We start from the raw sequence: 18,859 nt of genomic DNA on the forward strand, positions 1-18,859 counted from the left end.
TAATTAAATAACTTTTTTTTTGGCCACACCACTCAGCATGCAGGATCTTAGTTTCCCAATCAAGGATGGGACCCATGTTCCCTGCATTGGAAGCGAGGTATTTTCACCACTGAACCACAAGGGAAATCCCCTGAAAATTTTAAATTATATATCACAGAGCATTGTTATAATAGCACAATGGTTAAAAGTCATTTCCTCTGGGTTAGAGTCCCAAGTTTCAATATCTGGTGAACTTTGGGAAGTTCCTTAATCTCTTTCCAATTGTTTCCTTATTTGTAACCTTAAAAAGTACCACAAAGATAATAACAAATACCTTCACAGAGATGTTTGAAAGATTGAATGAGTCAATATTTGTATAACTCTTAGAAGAGAGCCTGGAATTTGGCACCAAATCATTGTGCTGCATTTTGGGGTGGGTACAGAGGCTTAGTAACTTGGCAATGGTATGTGACAACTAAATAAATTAAACAGCTGCTTTCGTATTCACCCAGAACCCTGTATACTCTTATAACTTGTCAGCTACCATGTTTGTTGAAGAAAAAAAGCAAATTTTCAGTGACTTGTTAAATTTGTGCTGTAGACAAAAATTAAGAGAGATTAGAGGAAAAATAATCTCTTCATGCCTTTCTGACTTTTATAAACTCTAGAAACTGAGCCTGCATTACTTATAATTAGAAAACAAAACAATACATTTTACAACTTTTAAAGCCTAACTTTTGTATACCTGGCTTGTTTCCCATGAAATCCCCCAAAATAATTGATAACAAGGGAAGAAATAACACAAATTCTCAATTATTCCTGAGCTTGTCACCATATGTTATAGCCTTTATATTGTTTTTCATTTCTATTGCTTAATACAAATATTATGACTCAGACAGTTAAGAATCTGCCCCAAATGCGGGAGACCTGGGTTCAGTCCCTGTGTTGAGAAGATCCCCTGGAGGAGGGCATGGCTACCCACTCCTGTATTCTTGCCTGGAGAATTCCATGGGCAGAGGAGCCTGGAAGGCTACAGTCCTTGCAGTCCTAAAGAGCTGGACAGACTGAACAACTTTCACTTTCAATACAAATGTTAATACTCCTTTAATGTCCCAGGTTTTTCTTTCAGGATCATACTGAAAAACACTAGAATATTTTTAAAGACAGTTGTTTATTTTAATAAGACTTTTCCAATAAATAAGGTGAAGAGTATTGAATTCAAACTCCTTTCTAACAGATGAAGTGATTGAAAACAAGGCTACAGAATAAAGCAATGATAGATCTGAAAAGTAGCAACAAAAAGCAAACAAGCAAAACCACCCAAATCCCATGTACGTGCATCTCCTAGTAGAGTGTAACTGTGCATTCTTTTCAAAAAAACTAATACAGAAATTTTTTAAATATAAAAAGAAAAATTGAGAGGTGAACATTTCTATTACCTTTTTTTCCTTTATCATAAGATTTAAAACAGAGTTTGTGTTTAGGTTATATTGAAAAAAGCTATTTCTATTTTATCTGTTTAAATGTTTACAAATATTTATAAGGCATTTATTCCCAGTCAACTTTCACACATGTTAACTCACTTCTCATAACCACTGCCAGGTGAGCAAGGAAACGTTTAACACTGTGTAGGTTTAGTTCAGTTCAGTTTGGTCGCTCAATCGTGTCTGATTCTTTGTGACCCCATGGACTGTAGCACACCAGGCTTCCCTGTCCATCACCGTCTCCCAGAGTTTGCTCCAACACCACAGTTCAAAAGCATCAGTTCTTCGGTGCTCAGCTTTCTTTACAGTCCAACTCTCACATTCATACACGACTACTGGAAAAAACGTAGCTTTGACTATACAAACCTTTGTTGACAAAGTAAAGTCTCTGCTTTTTAATATGCTGTCTAGGTTGGTCGTAGCTTTTCTTCCAAGGAGTAAGTGTCTTTTAATTTCATGGCTGCAGTCACCATCTGCAGTGATTTTGGAGCCCTGCAAAATAAAGTCTGTCACTGTTTCCATTGTTCCCCTATCTATTTGTCATGAAGTGACAGGACTGGATGCCATGATCTTAGTTTTTTGAATGTTGAGTTTTAAGCCAACTTTTTCCCTCTCCTCTTTCACTTTCATCAAGAGGCTCTTTAGTTCTTTGCTTTCTGCTATAAGGGTGGTGTCATCTGCATATCGGAGGTTCTTGAAATTTCTCCTGGCAATCTTGATTCCAACTTGTGCTTCATCCAGCCCGGCATTTCACATGATGTACTCTGCATGTAAGTTAAATAAGCATATAAATTAAATAAGCACAATATACAGCCTTGTGTGTAGGTAATAGATAGCGATGAAAGTGCTATCGCTGTAGGCTGGCTGGCTGTGGGATGTGAGTTATCACCCACTGAGTTGGGCTGCCCAGAGCCCTGTTCCTAGATGCCTGTCCCTAGGCCAGAGGCCACTTTTTTCTTCTTTTCCCACTCCTATAGTATTCCATGTCTCCAGGAGGTCTGAATCTAATCTGGAAATTTTGTTCAGTTGCTAAGTTGTGTCTAACTCTTTGCAATCCCATGGACTGCAGCCTGCCAGGCTTCCCTGTTCTTCACCATCTCCCAGAGTTTGCTCAAACTCATATCCATTGAATCTATGATGCCAACAAACCATCTCATCCTCTAGTGCCCCTTCTCCTCCTGCCCTCAATCTTTCCCAGCATCAGTCTTTTCCAATGAGTCGGCTTTTTACATAGGGTGACCAAAGTACTGGAGCTTCAGCATCAGTCCTTCCAGTTAATATTCAGGATTGATTTTCCTTAGAATTGACTGGTTTGATCTCCTTGCTGTCCAAGGGACTCTCAAGAGTCTTCTCCAACACTATAGTTTGAAAGCATCTTCAGCCAACCTGGATAACTACACTTCAACCTCTAGACTTCATGTTGAGTCAATGCAAGAGCTCTAAAACTTCTGATGAAAAAATAGTAAAGGCATCAGGTGAAAAAACTGAAATTTCTGGTCAGAAAAGAGAGACATCAATATTTCAAGAAAAAGGAGGACCAACACTGATGTTCCCCCTTCAGTGAATGGAACAGGATTTTATGTGTGTTTTCCTCTTTATTTCATCAGCGCACATCCGTGTAAGGGTGCTATGCTGCAGAAAGCGTTCTTTTGTGTCCATGCGCTATTTTGTCCAAAGACAGACCAGAAGAGGAGACCCCGACCAGCTCGCCCACAGCTTCAGAGTGACCACCAATCCCATATTCTCAGACCAACTCTGAACCCTTCTTAGGTGGAAAAGGAGATCTGCCTCAAATTTTGGAAGTTCCAGTGTTGCTAAGAGAATATTGAGTTGAACAGAACACAAAACACTAGATCGTTTTACAGCCCTCAACTTTCACTGAAATTAACCCAGAATTCAGCTTTTGACACTGATCCCAGTTCTCATGTATGAAATAAGCAAAATTGAATATAGAGAGGCAGAAATATATAGAAGCAGAGGATAGATAACTAAACAAAATCTACATGCTTACTTCTCTTTAATTCCCCCAGTCTGATAAGTAAAGAAAACGAAGTCTCTCTCTAAGACCACCTCCCCAACCCTGTGGGGGTCTCTCCCCAGTGTCCCCAGAGCTTTCCCCTCTCCCTGCCCCGCGACCAGGGTGGCCTGAGACCCACAGCCCCCATCTGGGCTGGAGCCCCAGCGTGGTGGAGGGAGACTCACCGTCGCGTGGGGATTTGGGTACAGGGATGACACCTCAGTGCGCTGACTACGCGTGAGGCGGGCGGGGCCCCCTTCCTTCCGGACCGGGAATTTCCCTGACCCCGGGGCTAGCAACTCCCTTCTGATCAGGATAAAAGGGGTTCACTCGGTTCGGGGAGCCACAGAGCCCGCTCAGCCAGCGCTCCCGCCAGCCTTCCCGCCGCCGCAGACAGACCCTCCGAGCAGACACCCATGGCCCCAGCCGCGAACGCCGCCCCCCGGCTCCTCCGCGCAGCAATGCTGCTCCTGCTCCTGGTGGCCGCCGGCCGGCGCGCAGCAGGTGAGACCCGGATCCCCAGGGCGGGACGGGGGTGGGTGGGTGCCTGTGAGGACAGCCCCTAACCCACTCTGTCCTTCCCGCAGGGGCGCCCGTGGTCAACGAACTGCGCTGCCAGTGCCTGCAGACCTTGCAGGGGATTCACCTCAAGAACATCCAGAGCGTGAAGGTGACAACCCCCGGCCCCCACTGCGACCAAACCGAAGTCATGTAAGTGTCACTTCCGTTTCTGTCCTCGTCATCACCACCCACCGTGCCGATGCCCCCACCCCGACCCCCAAATGTACCCCCACCTCACGTAGATTCTTCTTCTCTCTGCAGAGCCACTCTCAAGACTGGTCAGGAAGTGTGTCTCAACCCCGCCGCTCCCATGGTTAAGAAAATCATCGATAAGATGCTAAACAAGTGAGTTGTGGTTTTTATTCATCGTGTGACTAGAGTCATTCTGCCTGCTGAAAATTATATCAGAGAAACCTAAGATTTAGCTGAAGGAATGAAAAACCACTATTTCAGAATTAAATTTGCCATTAAGGTCATTAATCTGCTCTGATGCCAGAAGAACATTGCCAATGCTTTCCATCATGGCCCTTGACTCTCCCCATTCAAATGAACGTGGGTTAAACTGCTTTCACTAAAATTCTCACTGCTGTTGGACAGTTCAGTTCAGTCGTTCAGTGGTGTCCAACTCTTTGCAACCCCATGGACTGCAGCACTCCAGGCCTCCCTGTCCATCACCAACTCCCGGAGTTTACCCAAACTCATGTCCATTGAGTCCGTGATGCCATCCAACCATCTCATCCTTTGTTATCCCCTTCTTCTGGCTTCAGTCTTTCCCAGCATCGGAGTCTTTTCAAATGAGTCAGCTCTTCCCACCAGGTGGCTGAAGTATTGGAGTGTCAGCTTCAGCATCAAACAGAATTGGCTATTTGTAGCCAATAATACAGTGAGTACTGCAGGCCCCACCTCCATTCCTACATAAGAGTATCAGAGAGCCTAGAGGCATCTGCCACACAGTATAGCAGGTGGCAGGCAGTAACCACTTGATGCCAGGCTGGGAAGACTGGACTCAGAAATCTCTGGAACCCAGGGAGAGGGAAAGGAGAAGAGTGCTGTTTCAGTCTTCTGGAGCAGCTACTAAGGAAAACCTTTTCTTCCTGCAGGGCCAGCTCTAACTGACCAGGTGGAAAACAGAAGCTCTTGGATGGCTGTTCCAGAAGTAGACCCTGCCCCTACAGAAATCAAAGAGGGAAAAGAGGAATCACCAGCTCCTAAGGCCACCTGGATCAGGCTTAATATGTTTGAACATCTCTTAGGAGGGTTCTTCCACTTATTTACTTATTTATTTATTTATGTGTTGCTTGGGTTTCAAAGATTCTGTGTTAATATTTACATGTGACATGATTAAGGATGTGATCAAATCTACTTGCACATCCTGTCATTATTGGTATTATTTATTTTATGAGAAAAAAAGTTTATTTAGTCCTGATTCTTTCTGAGTTTGAAGTAGAAGGTTTGCAAATGTTTGCCAGTCATGAAATTAATATTTCTGAGGAGCCCACATTATGCCAGCCCTTGTGGCAGAAGCTGGAGGATCGAAACAGATAGTGAACTCATTGTCGGGTGGGGGGATACGTGTTTTTGTGAATGTTTTTGTAAATGCATTTGTTTGTAAATGTTTAAAAGAATGTTAGTTATTTATTGAAATGATTTCACAGTATGTTGTCAGCATTTCTCATGTTGAAACTTTAAGAGCTACAATGTTCTAAATACCCTTTGGACATTTTATGTCTTTCTTGTAAGGCACAATGCCTTGTTTCATGTTAATTATGCAGTGCTTTTCTATGTCTGAGAAAAGAGAAATCTAAATATTTATTGATGTTTTTACAAAGAACATGAAAATAAAATATTTCAAACTAAACACTGTTTATTTCATTTTTTTCTGAGGAAAACCATTCTACCTTTACTGGATAAATCTGATGATTTACATCAACATTTCTTAGCTTCTTTTTCTCCTCTTGGACATTCATTTGCTACACAGATAAATCAAACTATCAGTTCAGTTCAGTTCAGTTCAGTCGCTCAGTCCTGTCTGACTCTTTGCGACCCCATGAATTGTAGCACGCCAAGCCTCCCTGTCCATTACCAACTCCCGGAGTTCACTCAAACTCACAGCCATTGAGTCCATGATGCCATCCAGCCACAATCCCTCCCAGCATCAGAGTCTTTTCCAATGAGTCAACTCTTCACATGAGGTGGCCAAAGTACTGGAGTTTCAGCTTTAGCATCATTCCTTCCAAAGAAATCCCAGGGCTGATCTTCTTCAGAATGGACTGATTGGATCTCCTTGCAGTCCAAGGGACTCTCAAAAGTCTTCTCCAACACCACAGTTCAAAAGTATCAATTCTTCAGCACTCAGCTTTCTTCACAGTCCAAAGCTCACATCCATACTTGACTACTGGAAAAACCAAACTATAAGTTATACTTAATTTCATCTGCTGATAGCTGTCACCCTCCTTGGCTCTCACCAACCCAAGAATGTGCTTTTCCAAACTGTGCACTGGCCCTTTCCCCTTAGTGTGAGAGTCACTATAATATTATGAGAGCAATAATAATATATTGCTGTTTTTTGTAAGGACCTTCTTGTACCTTGCTACTCAAGTATACCTCTTTAAAAATTTCTTTTTTTTTTTTTAATTCTTGTAGCTATCTTTAAAAAAAATGTTATCTGTTCTTTATTTTTTAAAAAAAAATAACTATTTATTTATTTGGCTGTCCTGGATCTTAGTTTCAGCATGCAGGATCTTCTGTCTTCACTGAGGCATGTGGGCTCTAGTTCCCTGACCAGGGACGGAACCCTGGTCCCCTTCACTTGGAGTGTGGAGTCTTAGCCACTGGACCACCAAGGAAGTTTCTCTTGTAGCTGTCTTAACAATAACCCTCATTTCATTGCTTTGGCTAAAGGATTTTTCAAACAACTATTAACAATTTAGTGAAACTGGCAGTGAAATGATAATAAAGAGGATTTTTTTTTCTTCAGGACTCAAAGTACTTTGTGTCATCAATAGAAGCACAAAAAGTGAGTGGCTGATAATATATAAAAGATCTAGTTGACATTTGGGTTCAGTTTTCTAACTTTCATAAGTAACTATCTCTGAGTTTGGGTTTCCTTGGTGGCTCAGATGGTAAAGAATCTCACCAAAGAGTTTAAGGTTATCCCAACCCCTTACATCAGTTTATCAAATGCAGTAAAATGGTTTTAAGATTTGAATGTGTTAGTTACCACCCTTCAGCATGTTTTCCTTTCCTTATATTAGAGTAGGATCTCTAGTCAGTCAAAAGAACAGGTTTTTATGTCAGTTTATCTCCATTTAGCTATCTCCATGCCTCTAGAGCTTCCCCAGTGGCTCAGTGGTAAAGAATTCACCTGCCAATGCAAGAGACAGAAGAGATGTGGGTTCAGTCCCTGGGTTGAAGATCCCCTGGAGTAAGAAATGGCAACCAGCTCCAGTATTCTTGCCTGGAGAAGCCCATGGACAGAGGAGGCCTGGCAGGCTACAGTCCATGGGGTCGCAATGAGTCCCACATGACTAAGCACAGCACACACACACAGGTAGCAAGAAACAACCTCTGTGAGGTTAGTTTCACACTTACAAAAGCTAAAAAAGTGATCATCTCTTCATAATTCCAATGTATTGATTATGAGATGAGAAGAAATAAACTGTGAACTACAGAATAAATTAAAGCCAGTTGTTTAGATGCTTCCTAAATGCTAGCATTTGCTCCCTAATCCTAAGTCAGAGGACATGGGAAAATGTTTACAAGTGTGACTCACTTGAGAGAGAGTTCAATTAAGCCCTCACCCTTAAGACCAGTCCTTACCCTCAAACGTGGGACTTGCTATATTGGCCACTTAGCACTTGTCAATACAGAACACAGCCCCTAAAAGCAAAAAGATGTTGCTGTTCATTTTGTTGATGAAAGAATCATATTTACTTCAGAGTAAATTCCAGCTCTACCGGTTGTGGACTGTGTGCTCTAGGGTAAGTTCCTGATCTAACCTTAATTTCCCTTCTGCCCAGTAAAGGTAATGACAGAACACTCTTTCTGAAGTTGTACAGGGATTTAAACGTTATCAGTGTCTCCAGGAATCTGCCACTGGCCCTCAAGGCCAACTCCATAGGTATCATCTCAACTTCCAGTGCTGTATCAAGTGGATATGCAGTGTAGTTTTGACATCGAATTTCCCGGGCAGTTCCCATTGGAAGTGTCACAGCAGGAAGTGAATCACAAAGCATGTGAGGTTGTGGTCACAGCATGAAGGAAGTAGAAAATGAATATTTCGTGTTATGTCACAACGTTGAGGGGTCATCAGCGGGAAATAGCAATGGCAGCAGTGACTGAGATTTCCTGAGCAATGTTACTAAATGAACTAGAGCTAGAGAGGAGAAAGTATGGTGTATCCCATTTTGTTATTGTGAATCTTTCTTTGTGAGTTGTATCAAGAGATGTCCTCTCAGGACTTCCAGAAGTAACTGGAGAAACACTGGGAGATGGCAGAGGTGGCAGATCTGTGATAGCACAATGAGGGCCATCCAGAATCACAGATGGTGCTATTTCTCCTTTCTGGGACTTCTCATACAAATAACAAGGGGAAGGGCTTGTCCTATCTTTACCGTTGATGCCCCGCTTGTATCCCCTCTGCTTACCGATGAGTTCTGAAGTCACAATAAGCAACATCTATACTTTTCTGGTGGCTTCCCAACTCAAGCGCCTCTCTCCTGCTTCTTTCCTGAGAGTTTTCTCTGCTTGGGAGTATGGAAGAGGGGAATGGCAGAGGAGTCTGCTCAGCTTACAGGTTGGATGGCCTGTCATGAGATGACTCTCACTGAGGGTCAGGAGTTAATGGATGTGTATTCTATTTTCTAGTTGGACATTTCTAGAAGTTGCACTAAATATATATATATATAGTTTCTACTTCTCTCTTCATCATGTTCACATTTTCTTTTAAACTTTTTTAGCATATTTATGATAGGTATTTTAATATCCTTATATATTAATTCTATAATTCTGTCCTTTCTGAATCTATTTCTATTGCTTGAATTTTCCTCCTGGTATGGGTTATGATTTTCTACTTCCTGGCATGTGTAGTAATTTTTGATTGGATGCAGGAAAAATTGTATATTATGTTATGGAATATCAAGATTTTGTTTTCTTCTTTTGGAGCCTTAGCCTCTGTTCTGATGGGCAGCTAAGTTACTGGAGCATCAGCTTAATCTTTTTGAGGCTTGTTTTTCAGCATAGTTAGGGTGGTCTAGAGAGAGTTCTTTGCTTTGGAGTTCATTTAATTGTACTGCTGAGTCATATCTCTTTTGTGTCTCTACGGAATGCCCTGAGTGCTCACAAGCTCTCTAACAAGTCAGACCTCAAGTGTCTCCCCACTCCAAAAGAGGTCTGAGAACTGCTCAGCCTGAACATCTATGGATGTCCTTTCCCTGAGCTTATGGAGTTTCACCCTATACATTTGTGACTTAGTATTGATTAAAGAGAACCAATGGAAGTTCAAGGCCAATTTCTAGAGCTCTATATTCTTTAGCCAACTCCTTAATAAGTATCATGATGTTCTGAGCCTTTTTTTTTTTTTTTCTGAGCCTATTTTTTAAGCCTTGAAAAACTAAGTTACTTTGAGTCTTTGAACACTTGGTTGTCATATCTTTGTATCCTTTCCTATTATCATCATAATATCTAAACACCTTATAACATAGTATTTTGTGATTTTAGTGACGAAAAATGAGACTCAAAGAAATTAAAGTTGTGTCTGAATAGTGTTTCTAACTTAGTTTTAACTTTTTGGTTTGTAAAAAGGCCAAGGTCTGATCATGTTGTCAAGTTATTGTAACTTATTTTAATATTGAAATAACATTTTTTCTCCACTTTCTCAACATGCCAAGACTGTTGTCTGAGTCCATTTGGGCAGCTGTAACAAAATACCACAGACTGGGTGGTTTATAAACAAAAGATAGTTATTTCACAGAGTTCTTGAGGTTGGAAGTCAAAGCCAGCAGAGCTGGGTGAAGGACCTCTTCTGGATTGTATCCCCACGTGACATAAGGGATGAGAAAACCCTCTGGGGTCACTTTTATGAGGGTACTAATCTCATTCATGAGGGCCCCACACTTATAACCTAATCACCTCCCAAAGACTTCCACCCCCTAACACCATCACATTAGGGGTTAGGATTCCAACATGTGAATTGTGGGGGAGACACAAGCATTCAGACCAGAGCAACCCTTCACAAATATATGTTAATATGAGCTTCCTTTCATCTGTAATAACTCCAGTGTTGCCTCTACTGCAAAGTCTTTCCTGGCTCTGAGGGGGAGGTCCTCCCTCCACTGCCTCCAGGGTACCTATATATTATAACACAGATCACCATCTTTAATCTGTTTACATGTCTGCCTCCCCCTATAGTCCATGAACTTCTCAAGATAAAAAACTCAATTTTTACTCTTTAAATACTTAGTGTCCAACAAAAGTCCTTCAGGTTGTTCAATGAGAATTAGCCAGAAAAACAAACATTCTTTTTAGACTATGTTCGTCTTCAGGCTACATTAGCCCTCAGTAATCACCGATTCTTCACTTCAGTGTTGTTACAGGTTGAATGGCATCCCCTACTCCCACCTTCCAAATTCATAGATTAAGACTCCAACCCCCAATACCTCACTTGGAGATAAGATTTTTACAGAAATAATCAAACTAAAGTCAGGTCATTGGGGTGGGTTATCCAATGTGACTGGTGTCCTCACAAAAAGGGAAAACTTAGAGTGGACGTGCACACAAGAAGAACAGCATGTGAAGAAAAAGATGAAGGAAAGACACTTGAAACAGCTTTTTCCCTCCCAGATCTAGGAAAGAACCAACCTTATCAACACCATGATTTTCGATTTCTAGGCTCCAAAACAGTGAGATAAAGATTTATGTTGTCTAAGCAACATAGTATGTGGGACTTTTTTTTATGGCAGCCCCAGGAAACTGAAACAAATGCTTTGGTTTTTTCCACTTTTTTTCTTAAGCAGTTTTATAAATGACCTTCATTATCCTATACAGCTCATTTATTTATTTATTTATTATATACAAATAAATGAGCTGTATAGGATAATGAAGGTCATTTATAAAACTGCTTAAGAAAAAAAAATGAAGTTCATAATCCACTGAGTTAATTCAGCTTCAAGCCTTTTGAAACTGCTGCCTTTAAACCGCAAGTAAACCATAATTTGCTGTTCTTGACAGGACAAGGGTTGCTGTAATCTGAACTTTATTCAGTATCTTTGTGAAAGTGCAAGTCACTCCATCATGGCTGACTCTTTACGACCCCATGGACTGTAGCCTGCCAGGCTCCTCTCTCCATGGATTTTTCCAGGTTAGAGTACTGGAGTGAGTAGCTGTTCCCTTCTCCAGGGGGTCTTACCAACACAGGGATCGAACCCAGGTCTCCCACACTTCAGGCAGATTCTTTACCACTTGAGCCACAAGGGGAGCCCTCAGTATCTTTAGAGGTTACCCATACTTTAAGTATGGGGCTTCTCCACTGGCCCTAGTGGTGAAGAATCCACCTGCCAGCGCAGGAGACGTAAGAGACACAGGATCTACCCCTAGGTCGAAAAGATCCCCTGGAAAAGGATATGGCAACCCACTCCAGGATTCTTGCCTGAAGAATACAATGGACAGAGGAGCCTGGTGGGCTATAGTCCATGGGATCAGAGTTGGAAAAGACTGAGGCGACTTAGCACACATGCATGCACACATTATGAGTATAGTTAGAGCTTGGAAGAGTCTATTATAACCTTGAATGGATTTACGCGAATAGGCACAAAAGCCAAAAGTAAATACTTGAGGAGGAAAAGCATCTTCATTTCCTACATTGTACAAACATGACCTTTGAAAAGATGTACAGACATCTTTTATTATTCCATTTTGTAAGTTGCTAATTGTAACTGGCACTGAACCCTTCACGATCATGCAGTTTCCCTCCCAGGGAATAATGGGTTCATTTTTCTATTCAATACATTCATCTCCTCATGCCTGAAATCGCTCAGTTAAAACAAAGCTTGAAAAATAAACCCAGCTTCCTCATTGACTTGTAAGTGACAAATATGCCACTTGAATAAACTGTTCCTTCTATTCTTCGTGGAAAGAGAGTGCAAGAACAACAAAAAACTTCCATGGTTACAGAGAGCATATAAAAGAGGCTGCAGTATTGACTCTACCATTCAGACAAGGATCAAGATCAGCATAGACATGGCTACTGAGAGCTCACAAATGTTCCTCCTGTTGGCCGTCCTTGTCCTGGGCATCTTTGGTAAGGAGCTGTGGCTTACATCTTTTCCTTCTTGGCTTTGGAAAAAATCGAAGCCCAAATGTTTCCAGATCAAATGAGATTGAATCTGGTGTTAGGGCAAAATGTAGAAAAAATTAAAACCTAAGCAGCACATACACTGAGATTGTGGAATGTCAAAGATGTTCCTGTTGAGTTAAAATTTTAAAATCTGTTGAATTAATTAATTAATATTGAGAATGTTATGAATACCCACACACACACGTGTGCATGCTAAGTCATCGCTTCAGTTGTGTCTGACCCTTTGCAACACTATGGACTGTAGCCCACCAGCCTCCTCTATCCATGGGATTCTCCAGGCAAGAATGGGGGAGTGGGTTGCTGTTTCCTTCTCCAGGGGACTTTCCCGACCCAGGGATCAAACGCATGTCTCTCATGTCTCCTGCACTGGCAAACGGGTACACTGTAAGGGTCTGTGCTTTTCTTATTAAAGATGATGGCAGCAGCGTGGACTTTCCCGGTGGCTCAGTGGTAAAGAAACCACTTGCCAATGTAGGAGACACAGGTTCAGTCCCTGGGTCAGGAAGATCCCCTGAAGAAGGGAATGGCTACCCACTCCAATATTCTTGCCTGGAAAACCTCACGGACAGAGGAGGCTGGCGGGCTACAGTCCATGGAGTTACAAAGACTTAAAGATTGAACAACAAGAAGCAGCAGCACACTGCAAAAAGGTTTAGGACGTTTATTTTAATGGTGGAAATTGCCACCTTCAACTGATAGAATTCACATAAAATTTTGTTATTTAAAGTATTTTATAGAAGGCAATGAAGTTGATTTTTACCATTAAACATTTCTTATTGACCATATATGCCTTCAAGCAATAAATTATTGGTCTAGTACATTTACCCATTTCTCAAATATAGTAGATGTTCAATAGTTTCATTGATCATAACAATAGCAAATGATTATATTTATGTGATTGTCTCCCTAAAAATTTCTGATGGTATTTGGTGAGTTGAGTATCTTGCTGCATTGATCTCAGATTTCATAAGTAAAGAATTAAGCATCACGGCTGTCTTTGTTCTTAGTGTTTCACTATTTTCTCACACAGCTGATCCCTCTGAGAGCCAAGAGCTGCGATGCCAGTGTATTCAGACACAATCTGACTTTATTTCTCCCAAATTCATTGCAAAAGTCCAGATAATCCCTGAAGGTGCTCACTGCAACAGAAAAGAAATCATGTAAGTGCCGAAGATGTAGAGGGAGAAGTCTTTTTTTGTGACTGTTCCCCAAGTTTTATTGAAACATAATTAGCATACATCACTATAAGTTTAAGGTGTACTGCATAATGTTTTGAATTATATATATTGTGAAATGATTACTACAATAAGTTTAGTTAGCCTCCATCATCTCATAGATAAATTAAAAATAGATTTTTCTTTGTGATGAGAACTCTCCAGATCTACTCTCTTAATAACTTTATTAATAACCTTTTCTTTATTGCCTCACAGGTGTTCTTTACACATTCTGGATATTAAACCCTCATCAAATTTATGGATAGAAAAGCTCATTTTCCAATTTGTGGTTCATGTTTTTAATCTTTCTGTGGTGTCCTTTCAATTAGTATAAATATATTTTTAATATGCTTTAGATTAGTAACGTTCTCTTTTCTGCTTAGCACTTCTAGTGTTTTAGTTCAAAAAAACTTTCCTTCACAGAGTTCATAAAAATATTCTTCTGTATTGTCTGCTAAATTTTTTTACAGTCTATTCCTTTGTATTTAAAACTTTAATCCACCTGGAATTGATTCTTGCATATGGTGCATCTTTTCCAATGACTCAGCTCTTTGCATCAGGTGGCCAAAGTACTGAAGCCTCAGCTTTAGCATCAGTCCCTCCAATGAATATTCGGGGTTGATTTGCTTTAGGACTGACTGGTTTAATGGTCCTCATGTAATGAACCTCAAAGGGATGGAGCTTTGCTGTTCTGTTAAGTGCAGTTGAAAACTACAGAATAGATTTAAATAACTAGTTTATGGTATCCTCCTCTCTTCCGATAATAAATGAGGCTTTAATGAAGTCTTAAAATCTAACCAAATTTGCAGAGGTGTAGTGATAAAGAGTACATAGTAAATGGTTGATAACTGGCAGCCTGGAAGATACCCTCTATATGCACATTTTCCAGAGTCTGACACTATATCCTGTGCATTTTAAGTCAAGTAAATGTTCAGTGATTATCAGCTGATATCTCTAAAGACTCTAGGAAATTTATCTTCTAGTTGATTTTTTTTAATTGTTATGTACACTGATATGATTAAAAGTCACATTCTAATAATATGATTAGTTTAAAATATTTGTGTGTTCATTTTAAGCATATGAATTTCATGTTACAGAAATTGTAATGAATAAATTTCAAGTGTTATTAAATTATATACAGTTATATACTCTTTTCTTTTCAGAGTCACATTGAAAGATGGACAATTAATTTGTTTGGATCCTGAGGCTGAATGGGTGATGAATATTATCAAAAAGATTGTATAGGTATAATTAATTTCAATGACTCTCACATTAATATTCTAATTTCTTTTAATTAAAAATATATTTAGAAATGCATGCAGATTCTGCTACATATCAGAATAAAATTACAATAAGACTAAAATAAGTTTATATCAGAAAACCCAAAAATATGGTTCCAAGGCCAGCAGAATTATCATCTGGCAATTTTATGGAAATCCCAGTTCTCAGTCTCATTTCAGAAGTTCTGGGGAATGAGCCCAAGAGGCTGTGTCTAACAAGCCCTCCAGGTGATTTTGAGCTTCCCAGGTGATAATGGGCTTCCCTGGTAGCTCAGTTGGTAAAAAATCTGACTGCAATACAAGAGACCCAGTTTCAATCCCTGATCTGGAAGATCCCCTGGAAATGGCAACCCATTCCAGTATTCTTGCCTGGAAAATCACATGGACAGAGGAGCCTGGCAGGCTACAATCCATAAGGTCACAAAGAGGTGGACATCACTTAGCGACTAAACCACTCAAGTTTGAGAACCATGGGTTCAAACAGATTTAACATGATATCCAAGTTGACCTATTTATAAATATCTCCACTGAATATAAAAGTGATTAAAATTGCTAGAAGCTCTGTTACAGAAATCAATCAGAAGCAACAGAACTATTTGATGAGAAATTTTAAGAAAAAAATTTCTCCCTCTTTGAAAAAAAATTACTTGAGGCACAGCCTTTCTAAAGCTAAACTCCAAATAGAGTTTATAAACTGGTGGATGGAGAAGATAGAGGGAGGTGATAACGGGAGTGTATTTGGATTAACTTGTGAAAAAAAGAAAAACTCAAACTAGCTTTTGGGAGTGTTTTGGTTTTGTTTTGTTTTGATTTGGTTTGTCTAAGTCATAGCAGTAGATAAGACCACTTATCACGGAAAAACTTATAATGGTAACCACTTACAATGGAAAAACTAAATTTTGTGGATTTTTAATTAAAAAATGAAAATAAAATAGAGAAATTTGAAGGTTGTGATCCACCTGAGGGTCACCTTGGCAGTTGAGAGGTGTAATGTGGTAGGAAGTACTTGAGTTTTTTTTTAATCCTACAGGTATGATATAATGTTCCCAAACCATCTAGCTATAAGTGATGTCATTTTGGATAATTCACTTAACATTGAAGATTGACATGCTTTTGTTTGCTCTTGCTTTATAATTAGAGAAGTAGATAATACATATAAAGTGTTTCATTATGACCATTAATAATTTTTAACTTACTATACACTTTTATCTTTAGAGGTTTTTTTTCCCCCCTCACAAGAGACTACAAATGAATAATCCTGTGTATGTGTCTAATTGCATGTCACTCTCCTTGTATTGTAGAGCCCTTAACTGATGACCGCAGAAGAAGCATCACATTCTATGGATCTCAAGAGCCCTTTGTATCATCACAAATTTGGACACTGTCCAGAGTTTTCTTTGAAAATAGCACGGACTTATACTAATTTAGGACCAGGTTGAACTGCTTTTTCTACTCATTCTGATTAATTTCAGGCCAGTGATTGGCTACTTGTGGGAGGAGTAATGGGAGGAGAGGTAATACAATTTCCATTATGTAGGAAGCATAATCCTGAACTCATACAGCAGGTGAGAGATTTCCCCGTTGGGCTCTACACCTCTTAACAGAGCCTACCTTCTCCATGGTGTCCTCTGCCACAGACAGAAAAAAAAAACAACGAAACACTTCCTCAGGAGGAACTTGCTTTTTAAAGAGGCGTTTTACACATCTTGAAAATGCTCTAGGCCAAAAGTCCAGGGGCCAGGGTGCCACGTTCTGAGCAATTGTCTGAACTTCTGTATACTCTTGTAAATGTGAAAACCTGGCAAAAACAAAGCAAAGTATCTCTATCACTTGAAAAATAGTTGAGATAATAGAATTACAGTTGCTTTGAAAGTAAGCATGAAGAATCACAGTGTTATCCTTATTAAAATTGTAAAATCACTTCCAATTAGTATTGAATAAAGCTAGTTTCACGGTACCTATTCACACTGTTTTAGGCACAATTATACACCAGGTCTCCAAACTGTTTACGGCTGCAGATCTTGGCAAAAATAATAATCATATTATTAAGCCGTATACTAACAACTAGCTCTGAGACTGAGCCTGTTAAAAGAACTATCTCAGGACCATGAGGGCAAGACTAACAGTAGTTTGGAATATAAAATTCAAAATTTCAAGAGAAAGGAATCTAGTCGGCACAGTTTGAGTATATCCACTCACAGTCCAGGCTTCCCTGGTGGCTCAGTGGTAGAAGAATCTGCCTGCAATGCAGGAAACACAGGTTTGATCCTGGGGTCGGGAAGATCCCCTGGAGAAGGAAATGGCAATCCGCTCTAGTGTTCTTGCCTGGGAAATCCCATGTACAGAGGAGCCTGGAGGGCTACTACTGTCCATGGGGTCACAAAAGAGTCAGACACGACTGAGTGACTACACAACAAATCATTGTCCAGCCACCTGTAGACAGAAGTGTGAGAACACGTCACAGAGGCAAGGCTTCCAGGAGCTGCCCCAGGGTGACACAGTTCATTTCCAGAGTAACAGGCACACGACTCAGTAGAGTCTCTCTACAACCCAGAGAGCACTCTCCTCAAAACTAAGGGAAGAGTCAAGTTTTCTGTTTTGCTGTGGTTTTTTTTATGTGTTTGTTTTTACAGAATAGCTTAAAATCCTTATTCTAGAAACTACTTGGAAATCCTGAAGATTTGAAAGACTCCTTCCAAATGAACAGCTCAGTTGGCCAGAGAAAAGTCCAAAGATCTTCCTCTCAAAAAAGGAAACAGAAACTAGGAAAGGAAATTTCCTAGGTATATACTGTGGCTTGTTCTGAGTGAGGCTTAAAGCTGGTTGCTCTATCAAGATTTAAATGCTAACATTTTAATCTCTCATTAAGACTGATGATATGATTTTGGATCCTTATAAGGAAGAGAGTTGTAACAAAAATCTTTGTATAAAATAAAAACTGTCACTGGAAATAAATCCACTAAAAAAACATGGATTTGTGATAAGGAAGCATGTCTGCCTCAATATGGACAATGGGTGGAAAAAAAATTTTTTTTCAACCCCTAAAGGTCTGTACCAATAGTCTGCCTTCAGGTAAGTTTGGGATTTCATTACAGCCCTTGTACGGTCTGGAAACTCCCAGGTAGCATAGAAGGAGGCCCAGATCAATATCTGGCAGAAATGAAAGTCAAACTGTCCTGCTAAGATATGTCTTCAACATGGACCCCAAAGGACTGTCAGAGATAAGAGTCTCATGCAGCTGGTGAGTCTACATACAAATTTATAAAACTCTGGAGGAACCATCAACACTACACAGGAGTCAAGACCCACAGTATAGAACATACCTAAACTTGAAAGTGTTAAAATCAACTAGAGACCATAATGAATAAGCATGTTTCAGATCATTAGACATTAAAGAAGGCTTTGGAACTTAAGAAAATAATATAATATTAGGAAACTAAGCAGATTCAAGAGTGGAGGGGGGAGACAGAGACAAATAGGTAATAGGGAAAGGAACAGCAATTGTAAAAACATTCAAGAAATAAAAATATGATTATATAAAGTAAAATCTCATTGGACAACTTAAACAATAGATGAACTTGAACCAGAGGGACAATTATTTTTTATTCATCTAGGACACAACAGAGAGATAAAAATATAGAATACACAAAAAGGAAGTTAAGAGACTTTAAGCATAGTATGAGAATATGTAACTTATTTCTGAAAGGAACTGCAGACTATGAGAAGAGGGAGAATGCATAAAAAGTAACATTTGAAAGAACAATAACTGAAAATTTTCTAGGATAGACTAAGCCACCATAATCAAGGAGCCCAGTAGATTCTAAGCAAGATAGAAGAGCAAAAATCACACCCAACTACATTGCAGTGAACCTGCAAGATCCAGAACACACAGAAAAGACCTTAGGATAAGTAAGCATGACCCACTGTGCCCCAGGTGGTCTTGGAGGAGGACTCTAGGAGGCTCAAATCTA

At 40.0% G+C, this 18,859-nt stretch overlaps 2 protein-coding genes across 3 annotated transcripts; both read left to right on the forward strand.

Moving 5' to 3' along the window:
* The first annotated feature begins 3,716 nt into the window (after positions 1 to 3,716).
* Positions 3,717 to 5,889, forward strand: LOC102269246 (growth-regulated protein homolog gamma). Of its 2 annotated transcripts, none has more exons than XM_070372971.1 (4): positions 3,717 to 3,984; positions 4,068 to 4,191; positions 4,303 to 4,386; positions 4,809 to 5,130. In XM_070372971.1, the coding sequence occupies exons 1-4, from the start codon at positions 3,897 to 3,899 to the stop codon at positions 4,837 to 4,839; spliced, it is 327 nt and encodes a 108-aa protein (XP_070229072.1). In that variant the 5' UTR covers positions 3,717 to 3,896; the 3' UTR covers positions 4,840 to 5,130. The 2 variants fall into 2 exon arrangements, with proteins under 2 accessions (XP_070229072.1, XP_005891312.1); XM_005891250.3 differs by lacking the exon at positions 4,809 to 5,130 and adding an exon at positions 5,142 to 5,889 and having other exon boundaries at positions 3,729 to 3,984.
* Positions 5,890 to 12,252: 6,363 nt separating this feature from the next.
* LOC138988315 (C-X-C motif chemokine 15-like) lies at positions 12,253 to 16,542 on the forward strand. The gene is made up of 4 exons (XM_070372972.1): positions 12,253 to 12,337; positions 13,425 to 13,554; positions 14,772 to 14,853; positions 16,190 to 16,542. The coding sequence occupies exons 1-3, from the start codon at positions 12,277 to 12,279 to the stop codon at positions 14,851 to 14,853; spliced, it is 273 nt and encodes a 90-aa protein (XP_070229073.1). The 5' UTR covers positions 12,253 to 12,276; the 3' UTR covers positions 16,190 to 16,542.
* The last annotated feature ends 2,317 nt before the right edge of the window (positions 16,543 to 18,859 follow it).

Source organism: Bos mutus, chromosome 6 (assembly GCF_027580195.1).
Source record: "Bos mutus isolate GX-2022 chromosome 6, NWIPB_WYAK_1.1, whole genome shotgun sequence".
NCBI lineage: Eukaryota > Metazoa > Chordata > Mammalia > Artiodactyla > Bovidae > Bos > Bos mutus.